Source organism: Panthera onca, chromosome A3 (assembly GCF_046562875.1).
Source record: "Panthera onca isolate mPanOnc1 chromosome A3, mPanOnc1 haplotype 2, whole genome shotgun sequence".
Classification (NCBI taxonomy): Eukaryota; Metazoa; Chordata; class Mammalia; order Carnivora; family Felidae; genus Panthera; species Panthera onca.
In genome coordinates, this window is record NC_138341.1 from 59782065 (window position 1) to 59802864 (window position 20800).

Sequence of the window (20800 nt, forward strand, 5' to 3'; positions counted from 1 at the left end):
ATGAATGGATAAAGAAATTGTGGTTCATATACACAATGGAGTACTACGTGGCAATGAGAAAGAATGAAATATGGCCCTTTGTAGCAACATGGATGGAACTGGAGAGTGTGATGCTAAGTGAAATAAGCCATACAGAGAAAGACAGATACCATATGTTTTCACTCTTATGTGGATCCTGAGAAACTTAACAGAAACCCATGGGGGAGGGGAAGGGGAAAAAAAAAAAAAGAGGTTAGAGTGGAAGAGAGCCAAAGCGTAAGAGACTCTTAAAAACTGAGAACAAACTGAGGGTTGATGGTGGGTGGGAGGGAGGGGAGGGTGGGTGATGGGTATTGAGGAGGGCACCTTTTGGGATGAGCACTGGGTGTTGTATGGAAACCAATTTGACAATAAACTTCATATATTGAAAAAAAATTGGCAACAGATTTAAATAGTCATTTCTCCAAAAAAGATATATAAATGATCAATAAGCATATGAAAAGATGCTCAACATCATTTGCCATCAGGGAAATGGGAATGAAAACCATAATGAGATACCACTTCAGACCCAGTAGGATGGCTTAAAATCAAAGATAATAACAAGTGCTGGTCTGGGGCACCTGGGTGGCTCAGTCAGTTAAGCGTCCGACTTCGGCTCAGGTCATGATCTCGCGGTCCGTGAGTTCGAGCCCCGCTTCGGGTTCTGTGCTGACCTGTTTCAGATTCTGTGTCTCCCTCTCTCTCTGACCCTCCCCCGTTCATGCTCTGTCTCTCTCTGTCTCAAAAATAAATAAACGTTAAAAAAAAAAAACAAAAAAAAAAAACAAGTTCTGGTGAGGATGCAGCAAAATTAAAGCCCTCACTGGGGCACCTGGGTGGCTCAGTTGGTTAAGCGTCCAACTCCAGCTCAGGTCATGACCTCACAGTTTATGAGTTCGAGCCTGGAGACTGCTTCAGGTTCTGTGTCTCCCTCTCTCTGCCCCTCCCCAGCTCACACTCTATCTCTCTCTCTCTCTCTCACAAAAATAAATAAATATTTTTTAAAAATTAAAAAAAAAATGAAGCCCTTATGCATTGCTGGTCAGAACAGCCACTTTGGAAAAGAGTTTGGCAGTTCCTCAAAATGTTAAACATAGAGTTATCATATAAGTCAGCAATTCCACTCCGAGGTATAGACACGATAGAAATGAAAACATACGGCTACACAAAAATGTGTATATGAGTGTTCATAACAGCATTATTCATAATAGTCATAAAGTGGAAACAACCCAAATTTCATCAGGTGATGGAAGGATAAGCCAGCTATGGATATCCATATGACAGAATGTTATTCAGCCATAAAAAGGAATGAAGTACATTCCTTTAATAGATGAGACAACATAGATGAAACTTTAAAACATGCTAAATGGAAGAGATCAGTTATAAAAGACCACATATAATTTCATTTATATGAAATGTCGATAATAGGCAAAACCATAGAGATGGAAAGTAGATTAGTGATTGCCAGGGCCTTGGGGAAGAGGGAAATGGAAAAGTGATTGCTAATGAATATAAGGTTTCTTTTGGGGGTGATGAAAATACTTGAAAATTACATAGTGGTGATGGGTGCACAACTCTGTGAACATATGAAAAAGCATTGAATTGTACACTATTGTTTTAAAGATTTTAGGTTATCTCTACACCCCATGTGAAGCTCAAACTTACAACCCTGAGACCAAGAGTCACATGTTCCACCAAGTGAGCTAGCCGGGTGCCCCATGAATTGTACAATTTGAAAGTCACAAAATGGGTAAAGTTTATGATGTGTCAGTTATACCTCATGAAACAGATATTAAGGAAAACAAAACAACATAGAAACAGACCACTGACCAAAGGCACTTGCCAATTATATTATTCTGCAGCCACATTTAACCAAACGTCACAGGACAACTGAATGTGCTGGAGAGCTTGGCAAAATATAGTATTCTAACACAGAAATTTAAAATGTAAAAGTGCCCTACACTTGGATTTAGGAGATGTGTGTTCTAGGTTTGCCTGGACCCCAACCAAAATTTATAGGCAAAGATTGTTACTTGCCTCTGAATATCCATTCTCCTTTTCTTCTCTAGCAATAAGAACTCAGATTTAACTGAGCCATTTCCAGTCAGCTGAAGACCTGCCAAGCTTCATCTGCAGTTAGATTATGGCTTGTGCCTAAATTTGGCTAAGTCTTATAATTTCTAGGAAGTTTTCTCAAAGGGAGGGAATGTACCTTTCCTGGTCCCTCCATCCTATTGTTGAGATATAGTTGGGTTGGCTAGATCTCCAACAGCTATCTTGGATCATGAGGATGAAGGACAGCAAGTGGCAAGCTGGAAGCAATCTGGGTCCCTCCCAAATTTGTAGAATAAATACCCTTAACCTTACACTGCTTACCAGCAGATTTCTTTTATATGAAACAGAAATAATCACATAAGCCACAGTTCTTTTGTGGGTTTTCTTTTCTGTCACATGTAAAGGTACATAATCCTAACTAATACACTGAATTTATGAAGGGTAAAGAGGAAAAGGACCTTTAGGTTGGTTTGGAGAAGGAGAATGTACTCTTTAAAAAAAAAGTTAAAGCCCCCTTTCTGGATGGAGCTACTTTCTAAATTACCCTAAGGACATTCAAGGGCTCTTGATTTGATCTTCCAAAAGTTTGTTGACAATGGCCAAAATATCTCAAACTGTGCAAATCCGTCATCACTACACCTGCCTCCTCTCCCTGGCATTTTCATTTCAGCTGAGGTCAGCCAGAAAATTCCAAACACTATGAGTTGCAAATCTGACTAGTTTGTAGGGAAAAGGTAGGATCTTTTCTTTGAAAGGTTTCCAGTGGTATTCTAATTTCTTCTTTAGTCTACTCCAGTTTCCTAACCTTGACTAAATATATATGGTTAGTTAAGCATTTGATTGAGGGGCATAAGAACAGCCCCTAGTGGGTAATAAAGTTTTAAAATCATGCATTCTTGGCTACTAGATCTTCCATGGCTTTATAGCTGGTCAGGATTTGTTCACAATCTTATGCAATAATTATTTTAAATTATTCAATTAAAAAAGCCACCCATTACCACTATGTAATTTTAGAGCGTTTTCATCACCCCCAAAAGAAACCCTATATCCATTAGCAATCACTTCCCCATTTCCCTCTTCCCCACACCCCGGGAAATCACTGCTTTCCATCTCTATGGTTTTGCCTGTTATGGATATTTCATATAAATGAAATTATATGTGGTCTTTTATAATTCACCTCTTTAATTTAGCATATTTTAAAGTTTCATCCATGTTGTCTTTGTTATTATCTATGACAAAGGTGGCAAGAATATACAATGGGAAAAAGACAATCTCTTCAATAAATGGTGCTGGGAAAACTGTGAAGCTACATGTAAAAGAATAAAACTGGACCACTTTCTTACACCATACACAAAATAAACTCAAAATGGATTAAAGACTTAAATCTGAGACATGAAACCATAAAACTCCTGAAAGAAAACAAAGGTGGTAATTTTTTTATATCAGCCATAGAAACATTTTTCTAGAAATGTCTCCTCAGTCAGGGGAAACAAAAGTATAACTATTGGGACCACACCAAAACAAAAGCTTTTGCACAATGAAGGAAATTATCAACAAAACAAAAAGGCAATCTACTGAATGGAAGAAGATATTTACAAGTAATATATCCTGTAAGGGGGTTAATATCCAAAACATATAAAAAACTCATATAACTCAACACCACAAAAACCCAAGATAATCCAAATAAACAATAGGCAGAGGACTTGAATAGACATTTTTTCAAAGAAGACATACAAATGGCCAACAGACACATGAAAGGATGCTCAACATCACTAATCATCAGGAAAATGCAATCAAAACCACAATGAGATTATCACATTACCCTATGATCCAATAATTCCAGTAACTGGAAATTACCCAAGGAAAACAAAAACATTAATTCAAAAAGATATATTTATATACATAAAAGATATATGCACTCCTATGTTTATTGCAACATTATTTACAATGGCCAAAATATGGAAGCAACCTAAGAGTCTATTAATAGGTAAATGGATAAGAAGATACACACACATACACACACACACACACACGCACACACAAGTATTATAAGAAAGAATGGAATCATGCCACTTGTGACAACATGGATAGATGTAGAGAGGATAATGTTAAGTGAAATAAGTCAGACTGAGAAAGATAAATACCATATGATTTCACTCATATATGGAATTTAAGAAACAAACAAACGAAGAACAGAAGAGACAAACAAGGGAATGGGCTCTTAAATACAGAGAACAAACTCATGGTTTCCAGAAGGCGGGTCGGGGGGAGAGGGGGATGAGTGAAACAGATAAAGAGGATTAAGAGTACACACTTATCTTGATGAACAATGAGTAATGTATAAAATGGTTGAATCATTATATTGTACACCTGAAACAAATATACTATATGTTAATTAGACATACATATATACTTCAATAAAAAGAGAAAAAAACTAAAAGTTTACAATCAAATTATATTTTCAAAGTCAAAAACCATATTTGAGGGGCACCTGGGTGGCTCAGTTGGTTAAGCGTCTAGCTCTTGATTTCAGCTCAGATCATGATCTCACAGTTCGTGAGTTTGAGCTCTGCACTATTAGTGCAGAGCCTGCTTGGGATTCTCTCTCTCTCTCTCTCTCTCTCTCTGCCTCTCCCCTGCTCGTGGTCTCTCTCTAAGTAAATAAATAAACTTAAAAAATATTTTTAAAAAAACATATGCACATCAACATCCCCTGTGGGGTTTTAGACAATACCAATGTGATTAAAGAGCAAACTCATCACAATTTGTTTACAGAATTTTAAAACAACATGCATGCAAATTCTGCCATATGAAGAAATACTAAATACTAGAAAATCCTGAGAAATAACTTTTTGCTTCCTAAAGTTACAAAACCTACTGCTATTTTAGTAATAATTGTAATTGTTTTCAGCGTATATTTTATCATTCATGCATGAAAGACTACAACTCACTTTAAATGCAAGGACAGATAAATACGCAATAAAATTGTTTCATTGGGAAAAGTTCAGTCAGGGTTTGGTATTAATGTAATCATAATATGGTCACAAGATCTGGGCTCTTGCTCATGAAAACAAATACTTGCAATTTTTTAAAAGAAATTTTTTCTTTCTTTATAAAAAGTTTATTTATTTTGAGGAGGAGGTGCAGAGAGAGAGAGAGAGAGAGAGAGAGGGAGAGAAAGAATCCCAAGCAGGCTCTGTACTGTCAGCACAGAGCCTGACACAGGGCTCAAACTCACAAACCATGAGATCATGACCTGAGCTGAAATCAAGAGTCTCAAGCTTAACCGACTCAGGCACCCAGGGACCCCTACTTTTTTTTTTAATTGGCTCTTTGCCCAATGTGGGGCTTGAACTCAGAACTCCAAGATCAAGAGTCACATGCTCTACTGACTAAGCCAGCCAGGTGCCATGACATTTGTAATTTTTAAAAATTATTTCAATATTAGCAGAAATTTTGTTTTAGGGAGACACATCAAAATAGATTCTGAACTAGCCTACTCTTGTTTTTTTTTTCCTATCACTCTTGATATTTTCTGTGTTGAGGTTACACTTACAGATATTTATTATATTCACAGCTCACTGATAAGGTTTTGAGACTTATGGATGATGATGATGATGATGATGATGATGATGTAATCTCTATGTGCCACATGGGGTTCGAACTCATGACTTCAAGGTCAAGAGCTGCTTGCTCTACTGACTGCCAGCCAGGCACCCCAAGGCTTCTGTCTTTTAATAAGTAAGATTGACTTGAGTTTTAATGCATTTAAAGATCCTTTTCAATAAAAGTGACTATAGACCTTGAAACTTCTTTTTAAATTTTTAAATATTTGTGCTGGATTAGTAACTATAAAAAAATGATAGGCTTCAAATGATTTATACACTTAATTATGGGACTCCTGAGTATGGATGGATGAAATGGGTTACATACATCCTTACTTAGGGTTGCATGAAAATAGCCTTTTCAGTACTCATAACAGTGCCTTCCATGAATCAAAGCCAGAATAGTCATTCTGAAAATTGAATCCAGTCCTGTATCAGTCCTCCACAAAGAAAGGAGAACTAATGTAAAATTTCTAGTTGTTGAGAAGAAAAAAAATCCTATTTTGATTTTGGCTATTTCAAAAGTGGCTGCTTATACTTTCTCTATGATTAAGGCTAGGTGGAGAAAAGGCAAAGAGATGAATAAAATAAAATAATATGTCTGACATATGGAAAGTACTCAGTAAATGCTGACTTCCTTCTTTTTTGTTCCTTTTGAAGAGAGATTTTAGTAGATAACTTGTTGATTAAATTAATTAAGTGTAAGGGAGGAGATGGTATTGATCATTCATGCTATCTAAAATATCCAACTTATACATTCAATGATTTACTTTCTTAATAATTATCTCTCAAGCTATAAATCAGAGCCTGAAAGAGCCTTCAAAAAATCTGCTTCTAGTTATATCACTTCACTGCTTTTGCGAAGGTCAAGTTCCAATGAAAAGGCAACCTAAGGAGTCTTTTCCAGAGTCTACTTTTTTAATGAAAGTTCCTCTCTTCTTCTTTCAAAAGTAGGCACATCTAATATTTTGTATACTTACACACTCTGGTGAAGAAGTCATCTATTAGTTCACTCATTTGAAAATTTTAGCAGTAACTACTTTGGGACTAGGTCACTTTTGCTTTCCTTGAATCTCCTCAATCCAAGACTTTATTAAGGCCATACTTACTCTTGCCTCTTAATCTTTCCATAGCCATTCTGTGCAGTTTCTGGAGCCCTTCAGGGTATCTTTTTTTTCTCTAAGTAATCTCTGATCCGAATACGAGGCTTGAATTCATGACCTCAAGATCAAGAGTTATACATTCTACCGACTGAGCCAGTCAGCCACCCCTAGGAGTATCCTGAAAGCAATATTTTTGTTCTTGGTATTGGTATGCTTACAGATGGTTTCATAGAACATAGCTATCCTCTTGTATTTAGCTTGGCACATCAATCCATAAAGAAAATTGGGAAAGCTTAATGAGAAATTAATATGCCATGTTTCAAATGTATTTTTATTGAATCTAGGTAGGAATACCAAGAAAATTAGGTAGACAATAAGTGGTTACTTGTATTCCTAAATAGTTCATACTTCTATACAGAAGGGAAACACATATATCACACAACGCAACCATACATTGTCTGAGACCCTCGGGACTGCTGAAGGACACTGGGATTTCTTATGCCCTCTTTGTGCTAGTAGAAGACTGCACATAGGTCAACAGGAAGATAGGCCTAAGGCAAAACAATTTCTGAACTTTATAATTTCTAATCTTTGATGCAGAAAAGGTTTACCCCCCTCCCTCCATCCATAGGAAGATTATCTTAGGGTTTGAAAAAGGAGGGTAGTATTTAAATAAAAGGCTTACTCAGATTTTGAAAAGTAGAAAGGGAGTGATCACAGACAGTGTTCAGAGCTCAGAAGGATCTTAGAGAATATTTAATTTAATTCCCCTAAGAATAACGAGACCAAGAAAGTATTTGTGTCTGCTTCAGGTCAAAACAGCCAGAAGGCAAGAGGTCACATGGAGTAGTGGAAAGAGCATGGACTTTATGGCTGACAGCGTGGATTTGAATCCAGCTCTTCTCATAGCTATCTGAATGGTTTTCTCACATACAAATTGGGAATAGTAGGACCTGTCTGTTAAAGTTGTTGTGAAGAGTAAATGATATAACCTACATAATCTGCCCAGAACAGTTGTTAGTATTCTGCAAATGTTTGGCAAATGTTATTCTCAGTGCAGGAACCCACACCAGGGTCTTTTGACTCCAACTCTTGTACACTGCACTGCACTATCAATACAGCTGGCCAGAAGAATTCAAATATTTGCTTCAAATATAAGATTCCAATGAAATAAATTGTGCACAACATCAAATAATGTTTTAAAAACATTCACTAATCAATGCAAGCAATACCCAGTCCTTTTTAGACAAAATTAAATGTCCCACTTTTCTCAGTGATTTTTGCTGTTTTCAGATACACACAGCTCAGTACAAAGAGATGACACAAGGGACTTTTTATCTGCAATGCAGAGAGCAATACAGAGATAATTTATATCCGAACTTGCCGTTAGCTCCATATGGCATGTATTCATCATTTAGTGGGTTCAGTGCCCTATCTTTAGAGCTTCAGTGATCAGGGTAGAAACTGCCTACTTATTTATGCTTGGCTGGACTGAAAATATAGAGAGAGGAAGAGGTGAAGGGAAATGCCACTCCCTGCAAGAACTGGCCCTGAAGTTAGGAGTCTAGGATTAACATTGGCTTGTCCAGGAATAGCAGACTCTGTTTTAAAGGGTAGGCAAAATGCAGATGACATGAGGTGTATTATTTATGGGTTGCAATCATGCATGTTATTCCTGTCTGCCCCACAAAGGACTTGACTGTGGTTAAATGTACGGCTGTCTTCTTTTTGTTCAGCACAAAGCCTCACTCACACTGGGCAAGTGGGTATTTGCAGAAACATGTGATCAATTAGTTTGTATCAGAAATAGGAGAAATCGCTCTCAAAAGCCAAAAGCTAATTAGGAATTAACCAACCCCATTCCCATGCTCCTACTTCAGAGAGGGGGAGTAGAAAGAGAAGCACTGTATTCTCCTGTCCCTACTGAGAGTAAAGTAACAACGGGTTCTCCTCTCCCGTTGCTTGGAAAGTCAAAGACTCAGTCCCTTTATACAAAAGGAATTTTGATTTTCCTCCAGTTTTTGACTCAAAAGATATATAAATCTTTCAAGCTGGAAGAATCTGTTTTTTTATCCTTCAGTCACCAGGATTATCTCAGTGATGGGAAAGAGGGAATTCTGAAGTGTACACTCCCCTCCCCAATGCCATCATAATATTAAGTATATATTTAGTGCTATAATTCAAACACTGGAGCAAAATGTGCAGCCATTTATAACTTCTGGAATATTAAGAATGATTATGGACTGTTATGGTTTGAATTGTGTACACCCTCCCCCATATGTTGAGGTCTTAACCCCCAGTACCTCAGAATGTGACCTTATTTGGAACAAAGGTTATTGAAGAGGTAGTAAAGAAGAGATCATTAGGGGGCACCTGGGTGGCTCAGTCGGTTGGCCATCCGACTTTGCCTCAGGTCATGATCTCACTGCTCATGAGTTTGAGCCCCGCATCAGGCTCTGTGCTAACAGCTCAGAGCTTGGAGCCTGCTTCAGATTCTGTGTCTCCCTCTCTCTCTGCCCCTCTCCTGCTCATGCTCTGTCTCTTTCTCTCCAAAATAAATAAACATTAAAAAAATTTTAAAAAAGAAGAGATTAGCAAGGGCTCTAATCCAATATGACTGGTATCCTTATAAAAATGGGAAATTTGGACTCAGATGGCCACATAGGAAGAATACCATGTGAAGATGAAGGCACAGATTGGGGTGATGCATTTATAAGCCAAGGAATGCCAAAGATTGCCAGAAAACCACCAGAAGCTAGGGAAGAGGCATGGAGCTGATTCTTCCTCACAGTGCTCAGAAGAAACCAACACCATCTATACCACAATCTTAAAATTCTAACCTGCAGAACTATGAGATGATAAATTTCCATTTTTTAAGCCACACAGTCTGTGGTACTTTGTTATTACAATCCTAGTGAATATATGGAATTCCCTTCCTCCTTCCTTCCTTCCCTGCTAGACTTCATGAAAAGGAGGCTGGAAGACAGGAACATGATTTTCCTTTTAAGTCATTGATGGACTTTAGGCCTTTTGTATCATTAAGAAATACAAATTCTTGTTAAAAGGCATATCCACACCTGACTGTAACTAAAAGTTTGGCAATAGTGGGCAAAAGGAGCTGCCCCCAAGGGACATATATGCCAATGTCTTCATGTGCTCAAAGTCAAATTATGGCTCCTAAAACTCAATGGCTCATTTTAAACCCTCAAGAACTAGAGCCTTTCCCTTGTTTTCTTCCACAGTGGCTTTTCCCTACCTTGACTGAAGAACTCATTTTTCAACTTGCTGAAAAGTTTTACTTTGTCCAGACTTACCCATCCACCTCGAAAATGGAGCAGAGCAATAAGCTATTACCTTTCCTTCTTTCTCAAGGAGTGATTTCCCCTACTCCCACACAGTGGAGTCTAGCCCAGGTTTTAACTTATTGTCCCCTCCCTTTTCTACCCACTGCCACATGAAAGATGAGTTTCCAAGACCACTGTTTGTCTATTGTGCTCTTCTAAGGGCTTCTCAGTGATACAGCACCAAGACTACTGACACTTGCATCTGAACATTTATGCACATCCCCATACTGTCACAGAGTTGTTCTTTGTTTCTTAAGATGGCACTACTAGATAAGTTCCAATGTGTATGCCTGATACAGAGTAGCCTTATCTACTCTGAGAATATGGGGTCTTCTTGTGCCAAATGTGGCTGACACTGATTCTTAGACTAAAGACCTTCCAAAATCCAGAACTGGTTGGTGTGCTTAGAGCTGCTATATCCTCATCTATGATGGAACTGGAGCTTCTATTCATAAAATAGCAACGTCTGAAACTCCAACTGCCTGGGTCTACAGCCTATAGAAATTTCCCAGACATCAGTGATGTTACCACATTGCTTGAAGCTATTCTAGCAAATAGACATCCGTGGGTTTTGCCTGCCCAGCATTTATTCCTCCTCCTTCCCTAGTTTTCCCATTTTCTGTCCTTGTGGTTTAGGTGCTGACTTTATAAACCCAGCTCTAGGCCTCTACCATTAGTGAAGAAGGTGCACATGACCAAAAACAAGCCAATGAAATCAATCAGGGCCTTGTGCGAAAACTGCTGGGAAAAAGGTACTGTCTCTATTTGACTTGGGGTTGGGAAGAATGTAAGCCTGGAGTTTTTAGGGGCCACCAGGTGAAAAGAATCTTCTGAGAATGAAGCGAAGATGAGAGATAGATCTAGGGGAGTGCGTTGTGAATGTTGTCTGGACATCATCCGCATCTTTGAGTCCAGCCAAACCTGAAATTTTCAGCTATGTAAGTCAATAAATTCCCTCTGCTTAGGCCATTTTGAGGTGGGTTTTCTGGCACTTGCAGTTGAAGGTATCCCAATATATCTATTGTTTCTTTTGGCCTTCTGTCTTCTATTTCTTGCTTAGTATACAAGTTGTTCTTGTGCATGACCTTTACATGTTTAGCTCCCTCATAACTGCTGGGATGAGCTTCACTTCAGTGTTAATAGGATGTTCGGTGAATTTGCTCTTGTTAATCTTATTCTTCCAGTGAGAGAATTTATAGGTAGTTGATGGTGAAATTGTTCCCCCAAACCCAAACCCTAGAGGTTGGCAGGATAGCTGCCTAGAAGGTCAGGAAACATCATAACTTATTATAAGACTATGACCCAGTTAAGAGCTTGAAACGTGTTGGCACCATCTGTCTGTCAGATTTCTAAACGTTAGGATAATCTTGATTTATTTCTAGACTTTGTCAATCAGTTTACCACATGCTATCTGCAAAACAGTATCCAATGACATCCTCATTCCAGGCTGAGTATAGGATTTTCTTGGTGCGTGCTTGTATGTGGCTTTGGTTTTATAGCTGCTATAAAAAAAAACTTCACAGATGTTTACAATGAACAACAACCAAAAAATCCCAGATAAAGTAGAAGTAAGACTATTAATTCAAATGCACTGGAAAATCTGCTTCTTAGCAATTTCCAAGCCGGGAGAACTGGAGAATGACAACAATCTCTACCTAGACAGTATCTACCCCCATGGCCAATGAAGGACACATAGACCCCTTATTTAGCACTTTCTATGACACATCACATCCTACTAAAGAATTAAAATATCTTAGAATTGGAGAGGCCATGCTGTCATAGAGCTTGATTTACTCAGAATGTAGGCATGCCCTCTACCTTTTTCTTAAATGGCAATCCAGACTTCTTCCAAATGTCAAAATATCTTAAGGATTGGGTGTCTCTGCCCATTGAAGGAAAACTCATATTTATGTGCTGTGCTGAGCCACAGCCTCTCTCCTTGTAACTTTGAAACACCAGAATTTTATTTAAGGGAACTTAGAGATCATTCAATTCAACATCTTCATTTTATTCCAATGATCTGCCTTCTGGAACAGAGTATCTAATCATCTTTTCTGTAACAGCCCTTTCAATATTTTGTGGCAGCATTTGTGTTCTTCCCATAACATTTGTTTCTCTGGAATAAATATGCCCAGGTACCTCAGCGCCTTCCTTATCCTAGTCAGAGTCCTCTGAGATACTACCCTAACTTCCTGTCTTCTAACTCCCTCTTGTGACATGATACAGTCTCCCTAACATCCCATCACTATTCATTCAGAGGCTAGGTATTTCCTTCCAGGTGCAAAACTAACGGGGGAACACAGTTTTCCATAATTTACGTTGTTCTAGCTATTCTATGTATTTATGTAGAACTACTATTTTATGTAGCTCTTAAGCACAGAAGGGTTGGTTATGAATGCCCTGCCAATGTTTCTGGCAAAGACAGATTTTACAAACAAATTTGTCAGACTTCAGATAAAGACTGTCAATAGAGGGGTGCCTGGGTGGCTCAGTCAGTTGAGCGTCCGACTTCAGCTCAGGTCATGATCTCACAGCTAGTGAGTTCGAGCCCCGTGTCGGGCTCTGTGCTGACAGCTCAGAGCCTGGAGCCTGCTTTGCTTCAGATTCTGTGTCTCCCTCTCTCCCTCTACCCCTCCCCTGCTCATGCTCTGTCTCTCTCTCTGTCAAAAATAAACATTAAAAAAAAAAAAAAGACTCTCAATAGCATAGAATTGTGCTGTGAGAAGTCACCAGAGCAGTTGTTATAGGCCACTGCCTCATTTCAGTCATGCTATCTTACATGTATTCAGGTTTTTAAATACTTTATCTTTTTTATATATAATTTAAAAGAAAAAATTAATGTTTACTTATTCTTGAGAGAGACAGACAGTGCATGAGCAGGGGAGACTGACTGTTTACTGACTGTAAAAAGTCTTTACAGGAGTAGGTCTCCGGCTAGGAGCAGAACTTTCTTTTCTGACCTGATGATCTTTCTTTAACCCAATGAAACAGTTCATAAAGAAGAAGACACAAGGCTGGAAGGTGTTTTCCTTTAAGATTCTTCTTTGGTTAATAAAAAATCATAAAGAAGGACAAATCCCTCAACATTTGGGGAGAAATACTTTCTCAATTTCTTTTATTTGGAAGTTGAATGGGAACCGTGGAAGAGGGTAATTTGTGGTGGGGGATTCATACACTCAGTATGCTTTGAACAAATGCTCAAACGAACCATGCCTTGTCCTCTTGTTTCTTGTATGTGCCAAAACTAAAATATATCCCAAATCTCAGTTTAGCTGTGGTTTTAGCTCCAGACCTCTGGGCATTTGGTACAACACACTTTGCTGGTGATGGTTGAGATTTAACCTTGAAACCAAGTTGTTATATAATTTAACAACCCCTATCCCTGTGTATTTGGTGGTCAACACCATGTTATTTTTTATTAAAAATGTTTCTGTCAATACAACTTTTATGCTTTGTATTGAGTGTCTGTGGCAAGTCTTTAATTACTGTTGAGAAATTTGTAATATAGATACATAGATATTCACTTGCAACAGTGAAAAAGGCATAAGGTTTTCTAACACCTCCAGGTGCTAGCTACCTAATGGACCTTCAGACAAGAGACTGAAATATTAAGAGAGTTGATTGGGGTCAAGATGGAATGGAGGACTACATTAAACTAGATGGAAAACAAAAGTAATCCAAAGAAAAATATGAATGTTAGGGTAATTAGGCTGATTATAAAGGAATGACAGTGGCTAAAATTTATTAGGTACAGGTCCCCGTGATGTGAGATCTGCAGCAAATCAGGAGAAGCCTCCAGACTGAATTCAGGTTAATGTCACCTCAGCTTTCTGGGGGAGGTTATGGTGTTCTCAAGCTTTTCATACTTACATGGGTTGTAAAAACGGCAGAACCAGCCAAGAGGCATCTGGATTCCTGAAGTAACAGGTATGACATTGATGTTAGAGTTAAATCAGTTTTCCATTACCTGGGGATTGATTAAACTGGTACGAATTATTGTGGGAGGTCAGATAAAAAAGGGATGCCATTTGGTTTTAGAGTATGCTGAAAAAATGCAAAGCATGGACTTTAGGATCAGAAGATGGGGCTTGGAGTCCAGGCTGTACCTGTCAAGCTGAGTTGTCCTGAGTGAGTCAGGTAGCCTAAGTCTCAGTGTTCTCTACATTAAAATGAACCTAATAACATGGCTATTTTGACTCTCAAGCTAACATATATGAATGCATGTTATGAACTTACAGTGCTAGTTACTTGTTTTTATTCTTTTCTAGTGCTGACACCAGGTTATGAATCAAAAAGGAAACAAAACAACATACCCTATTCCATCTGGGGGACAAAAAAGATGGGCGTGAATATTGCTTTTACAGTATTTTCCCCTTATTCCTTCATCTGGATCTTTAAAAAGCTGCATTTATTTGCTGTTATGGCTTTACCCTCCAAAGCCCCTGTATTTGATGTCTTTTGGCCCTTACACACATGTTAAGAATTAAGACAAACAACGATGTTATAGGCCTGCCCACTCATAGCTTAAGGGAGCAAGTTGTGGAAATTGACCATAACCCTTGGGAACCTAAATTCCACTGACTACAGGTGGGGGACCATGTTTTGGTTTTTTGTTTTGGTTTATTTTTTGTTTTTGTTTTTGTTTTCAGAATTCTTTAATTTTTTTTTTTAAACTTTTTAAAGCAATGTGGTTTCCGCCTGCTCTTCCAACAATACAATGGCCTGGACTTTTGTGGGTTGGGAAACCATTAGAAAACAAAAATAACGGATCTTGTACAATTCATCAAGCCCACATGGGAATTTCTCAACCACACAGTCCTGTAGGATTATGGCTAGTGTGCCAGAGACATGCGCTAACCCTCAGCTTTATTCATACCAAATAAATAGTCACTCAGTCACTAGGGTAAATGAAATAAAGGTAACCACTGACACTACCATTGCCATTTTTGAAATGTGAATTCTGAAAGGAATATGGCAATTCAGTCACCAAAAATAGCACAATGTCAGTGCATCTCCCTCAATAGTTACTAGATAAGAAATCAACATGAATAACTTTCAGGAGCCAAGCTAAATATTGTTTTACATCCTTACATTTAATAATATCTTACTATTCACTAAAGTTTACTTGAAGACAAGGATCACTTTACGAAACAGAATGCATACAGTGCTTAACAGAGGTGTAAAGCTTATAACAAAGTATATGTGAAATTGTATTCCAGGAAAGATTTAGAACTGGTTTTTGAAGAGGATAGCTCTATTTTGGCCAGCTTCATTTAAGGAATTTTTAATTATTCATAATAACCAGATGATTTCCTTTTGCCTGAATCTAAACCCAAAGATGCTCAGAATAAGAAGACATCTCTCTATGGGTTCTTCCTTCTAGATGGCTTTTTTTGCAGTATTTGAAAGTTTTTCTTGGTGGCATTTCAAGAAACTGAAGGAAGACCTTATTTTGTATCTAGGCTGTTTAATTCCCATGTTCTGACTTTGCCACAATATAAGCACATTACTGGACTCTTCTCTAAGTCTCAAGTCTACTTGAATGCCTGTACAATATCCTTACGTTACTCAGCCATCTTCTCTGGTTGTGAGCAAAAGTGGCCACCTTCAGTATATCCATGAAAAAAAGAGTAGCCCAGGATTTCCTGGAGTATCTTAAGGGCCATAATTTGCACATAGGGGCACTTTTAAATAACTTACTAAAAGGCATTCTGTAGAGGCAATTTACAGAAAGGTTTCTCTCACTGGCACTAGGGTTCATGGTCAATGAACCAGTAGGCTGGATTTCAGCCCTCACCTGCCCTGGCAAGGCATTTTTGCACAGCGCCTGAAACAGACTACCCTATAGGGCCCCCTGGATACGTATTCACCTTTAACTGTTCCTCCCACATCCATTCTGAGGCCACAGACATCTGAAAAGACATGGTAGGCATAATTTCTTCAGAACCAGAAATCTCTCCAATTTCCGCCTCCTAGTCTTCCTTCAAATATTCACTCTCTTCTAGTCTCTGTATTTCTTTCTATCCCACTAAAATGAACCCAAGTTCTCCCTCTCCACCCAGTGATTCTCAAACTTTTTTGACGTGAGTCCCACCTACCTGAGGCAAAAGGCTCCAAGACTCACACACTCCTCCAGTCTTTCCTACTCTCCAAAGAATTCTCTGGTAGCAACAAACTGTTGCTGTGCAAACACATTTTGTTCAGATTATGTGAATATCTGCTTTAGCAATATTGACATAGACAGTTCTATGTGTACTGCAATCCATATTCATGCTAATGTTTTGTTACAGAGAACTTAAAGGTGATAAATTATGGTGATATCACTCTCCTACCATAGGGTTAATCAAACAGTATACCTCAAAGAAAATAGATGATGATGAAGATAGAGAAGGGTAATTTATAATTAAAAAGCAGGAATAATAACCACAAAAAAGAATAATCAACTCATCATAGCACTGATACTGGTAACAGAATAATCTTCCCCAAAATTGAGGATCCTTCAACAATCTGCCCATGCATGTTTATAGTGGGAGTTTGCAAATACTGCCAAGTGTTGCCTGGCAGCCAGGTGAATACTTAGTCAAGTCCTCAGTAAACTCTACTTATGTGCTAAATTCTTATTTATGAATACGAAATACTACCAACTCCTAACAATTTTGCAGACATTAGTAAGTAGCCTTTAGAGAAAGACACACACACACACACACACACACACACACACACACACACTGAAAATCTAGGACATCAAGGGCCATTTGCTAGTAAGATCCAAAGACAAGACTTACATTTGGGATCAGTTTGTGGAACATCAGGAAGATGCTTGTGGCCTCCCGGTTGGCTAGAGTGCATACCTTAAAAATCACTGCTTAGGTAGTTGGCTTGGCTTTTTGACTCAGCTGCTCAAGATACTGGATCACTTTTTTCGTAGTCTATGGCTACTAAGGGACCATGACCTTGTGCCTTAACCAGCTCCCTGAACCCCCAACACTCCCAGTCTCTCTCACTGGAGTCCGTCTCTGGGAAGGAGAATCAGATGTTACCCACTAACTGGGCAGACTCCCAGTTACCACCTTGTCATATCTGTGATGGCATAATGGGAGGCCTTGAGTGCAACTTGGTAGAGGGAAGTCAGGAGACTTGGTCACAGGCCACCTCTGCCTTCGCAGCTGTTTGACAGCAGGCAAGTTACCTCACTTCTCAGTTTAGATATCTCCTCTATGAAATGGAAGTAATAATACCAACCTCACAGATTTCTTATGAAGATCAAACAAGATAATGTAAGTGATAAAACATGGTATAATATATGTTTTATTTATAAAAGTAATGTGTGTTATTGCAGAGAGGTAATGTTCATGCAAACATTTGGACTGTTCTAATTTCAAAGTTTAACTAATATTAGGATGCTATGATGTATAAGAATGACAAAAAATATAGACTGTCAGCCATGAAGACCAAATGCAAGGACCTCACAGGCCCTAGAGATTGTTGAGAAAGAGTACAAGTTCCTGATTCCACAATCCTGAAACATGTTATAAGGAAAAGTACATGTCTCAGTGCTCCTGAATCATCCTCCAGCCCTTTGCAGAAAGGTGATATTAGAAACTATTCTTGAAGAATCAGGAGTTATCCAGGCAAAGAATAAGATGAAGTCTGTATAAAGATGTTTTGGATAAATGATAAATGCAAAGGCAAAAATAAAGGCAAAGAAACATGGCTTATTCTGGAAATTACAAACACTTAAGTGTTGCTGGTTGTAAAAGGTAGGGAGAAGAGGCATGGGAGAGGAGGCTGGCTAGGAAGAATACCTGTCATGTCACCAGCCTATTCATCATGTCAGTGATGGGGAGCCAATGAAACAGTGTAGCCCAAATACATGGCTGGATTTGAGTTACACAAAAACCACTCTGATGTCGGTTTGGAGGATGAGTCTGAGGGATGACAACCTGGAAACAAGACATTTTTAAAGCTTTTCCAATAGTTCTAGTAGGAGATATTGAGGTCCTGAGCTAGAGCAGTGAAGGGACTGGAGGGGCATATGAAGTGGTAAATCAGCAGGCCTCACTCATTGTATTAGTCAGGATATGATAGATTATATTATGGTAACAAATGATCCCCACATCTCAGTAGTTTATCACAAAAGCTTATTTCTCAGTCATGCAGTTAGCCAGGCTTCTTTGACTTGGTGACACTACCATCTCAACATAAAACCTCTGCATTCAACACAACAGGAGAAGAGGGATGTTTCAGGTAAAGAGAACTGAGAAAGTTTCTTTTACTACCTTAGCCCAGAAATAAGATGCAAAGTTTTATTCATGTTTCATTGGTCCATACTAGTGATATGGCTGCACTTAACTGAAAATGAGGTGGGAAATATGTCTCTTCTATGCCCAGAAAGAAAAGAATTGGATATTGGTAAATACTGGTGATGTTTACCACATGGTGGAATAGAGATTGGATAGTCACTGTAGTGAAATATGCACATGGTAGATGGAGAGGTGAAGGAAGTTTATGATAAATTTCAGATTTTTAGCTTGGAAAAATAGAGGTTGATGGTGCCGGTCAGTGAGACAGGAAAGGCTGAAGAGCACCATACTAGGTAAAATAGGGCATTTTATTATAGGGTGTAATATTTTATCATAGGGTAAAATAATGGTTTTTGGATACATGAAACATCCCTAGGATAAGCATTGTATCCAGAGATAAAAAGCAAAAGGTAGAGTCAGGTCAAAGGTAGTATTGGGCAAGGCTGAAGGCAGTTACAGTGTTTAAATAGTTTAGAAGAAACAGTAACTGAGTCATGGTCATGAGTGGAAGGCAAAGCAGACAAATCACCAGGAGAAGGTGTTTGGAGAAAAAATATAGGCTGGTGCTCAGGCCACTTTCAGCATCAAGCACACACTTGCCTGAGGCTATGAAATATGTTAAAAGTGTCATCGAATGCCTGACTGTGCTCTGAACTTTAGCTAGTGACTGAGGTTCTGGTTTTCCAACTCTTTGCAGCCATCCAACCTCCCTGGGCCTGGATCCTCCTCCCATAAATGAGCCATCTGCAGCCCGGCCACATGTAGCCAACCCTCCTTTACCCTTGTCTATTCAGACCTTGGAATATCTCTTACCTGGCACCAACTGATGCCATAACCATAACAGAGGTTGCTATCATTTAGACTCTGCTTTAGACACTTACCCCAGGTTTAAACTCTCATATAGGACAGTTCCTCCAAACCCCATCCTGAGTCCCTCACATAAACCATTGTCTCTTGCTCACTAGCCTTCCTGCCAACTCAGAAAACTGTAGTCCCATTTTGCCTCAGGCCATATGCTCAGGAATTTAAGAAGCTCAATAAAAGCAATGGTCTTGGCATGTATTTTCCAGAAAATATTTACTGTCAGTAAAGGATGAAGTTTCTCTGAGATTCTAGAATGAGAGGTGGGTGGCGTTATATAGGAACCAGCCCAGAAGCAATAAGGCAATCAGTGGAGATGTAAGCTTGCTCCCAGCTGGACGTAGGATTCCATGTCCAGAGTCCATGGCTGATTATTACAGGGGACCAAGACTAGGGAAGAGAAAATTGTCAGGAAGTTCACAGAGACTTCAGGAAATAGGTCAACTGCCATCCTTATCTCTCCTTTACCAGGAGGAGACTAAAAATCCACAATCAAGTCTACAGAAGTACACAATCGATCCACTGTAGCTGTAGGAATCAAGACTCAGGCTCCAGCAAAGTGGAGTGGCACCATGGCTTCAGGAACACCAAGAGTCAGAGTTGGTTTGCAGAACCACATTCTTCTGGGAGTTCTACAACAGTCTTGCCCCAGGAGAAGAAAGGCTGGTAGAAGCAAAGCAACAAGCAAAGAGAACCCTGATAAGAGCATGGAGCAGGGCAGACCTTCTCCAACAGAGGTTGAACTTTGAGACCCAAACGTAATGGAGTCAAGTAGGCATTCTGGCTTCCCCCCAGGGCCCCTCAAGGATAACTCTACCTGATAGAATCCCTGAAGCCTTTGAGCCTCTCTATGACCTCTGACAACGGCTTCTTCCAAGCTCCCATTGGAACTTGCATAAGAGCAGCTACACTGGTTGAATGGAGTCAATATGCCTGGGAAGGAGGGAGGCAGCTGTAACTGGAAGTTCACTAGAAAAACTGGGATAGGGATACAGTGTGGACAAGAGCTAAGAGAAGACCCAAGGATAACTGTCAAATCTGACATTCTATTACTTGTTCTAAAAGATGACTATCTACAAATCATCCCTGGGATACCCAAGTTCACAATATTGCTTAATGCAATTAAAAAGAAGTAACACTATAGGATTTTTTCTCTTTTTGTTTATCTCCCTTGGAATTTATGTGTTGAAGAAATGGTCTAGATTTTACTGATTACATTTGTATGCTATTGTTTCAAATATGCCTCTTGTAAGTTGTAACTATAAACTGACATTTAGATATAGATGCTTGATCAAATTCAGGGTCAGTATGTGGGAGAAAGATATTCCATAGGTGGTTTGTGGACTTTCCTCTGGAGGCACATATTTTTTCCCCAATTTTGCTAAGATATAATTGACAAATAAAATTGTCTTATAATATAAAAAAAATTACTGGGACCAATAAAAAAAAGAAGTAACAAATATGAAAGCACATTATATACTGTAACATTGAATAAATACAGGATCTTGAAA

The 20800-nt window shown here is 38.8% G+C and overlaps 1 protein-coding gene and 1 long non-coding RNA gene across 5 annotated transcripts in view; one reads left to right on the forward strand and one right to left on the reverse strand.

Moving 5' to 3' along the window:
• Positions 1 to 17141, reverse strand: part of EHBP1 (EH domain binding protein 1) — a 365951-nt gene extending 348810 nt beyond the window's left edge. For all 4 annotated transcript variants that reach the window (XM_078444539.2, XM_078444536.2, XM_078444535.2 and 1 more), the window contains exon 1: positions 16911 to 17141. In XM_078444539.2, coding sequence (XP_078300665.1) covers positions 16911 to 16912 — 2 coding nt within the window. In that variant the 5' untranslated portion in view covers positions 16913 to 17141. The remainder of the gene's footprint in view (positions 1 to 16910) is intronic.
• An 8-nt stretch (positions 17142 to 17149) lies between these two features.
• On the forward strand, positions 17150 to 20432 carry LOC144615930 (uncharacterized). The gene is made up of 2 exons (XR_013554659.2): positions 17150 to 17402; positions 19761 to 20432. It is a non-coding gene; the product is annotated as an uncharacterized LOC144615930 (long non-coding RNA).
• Positions 20433 to 20800: the final 368 nt, after the last annotated feature.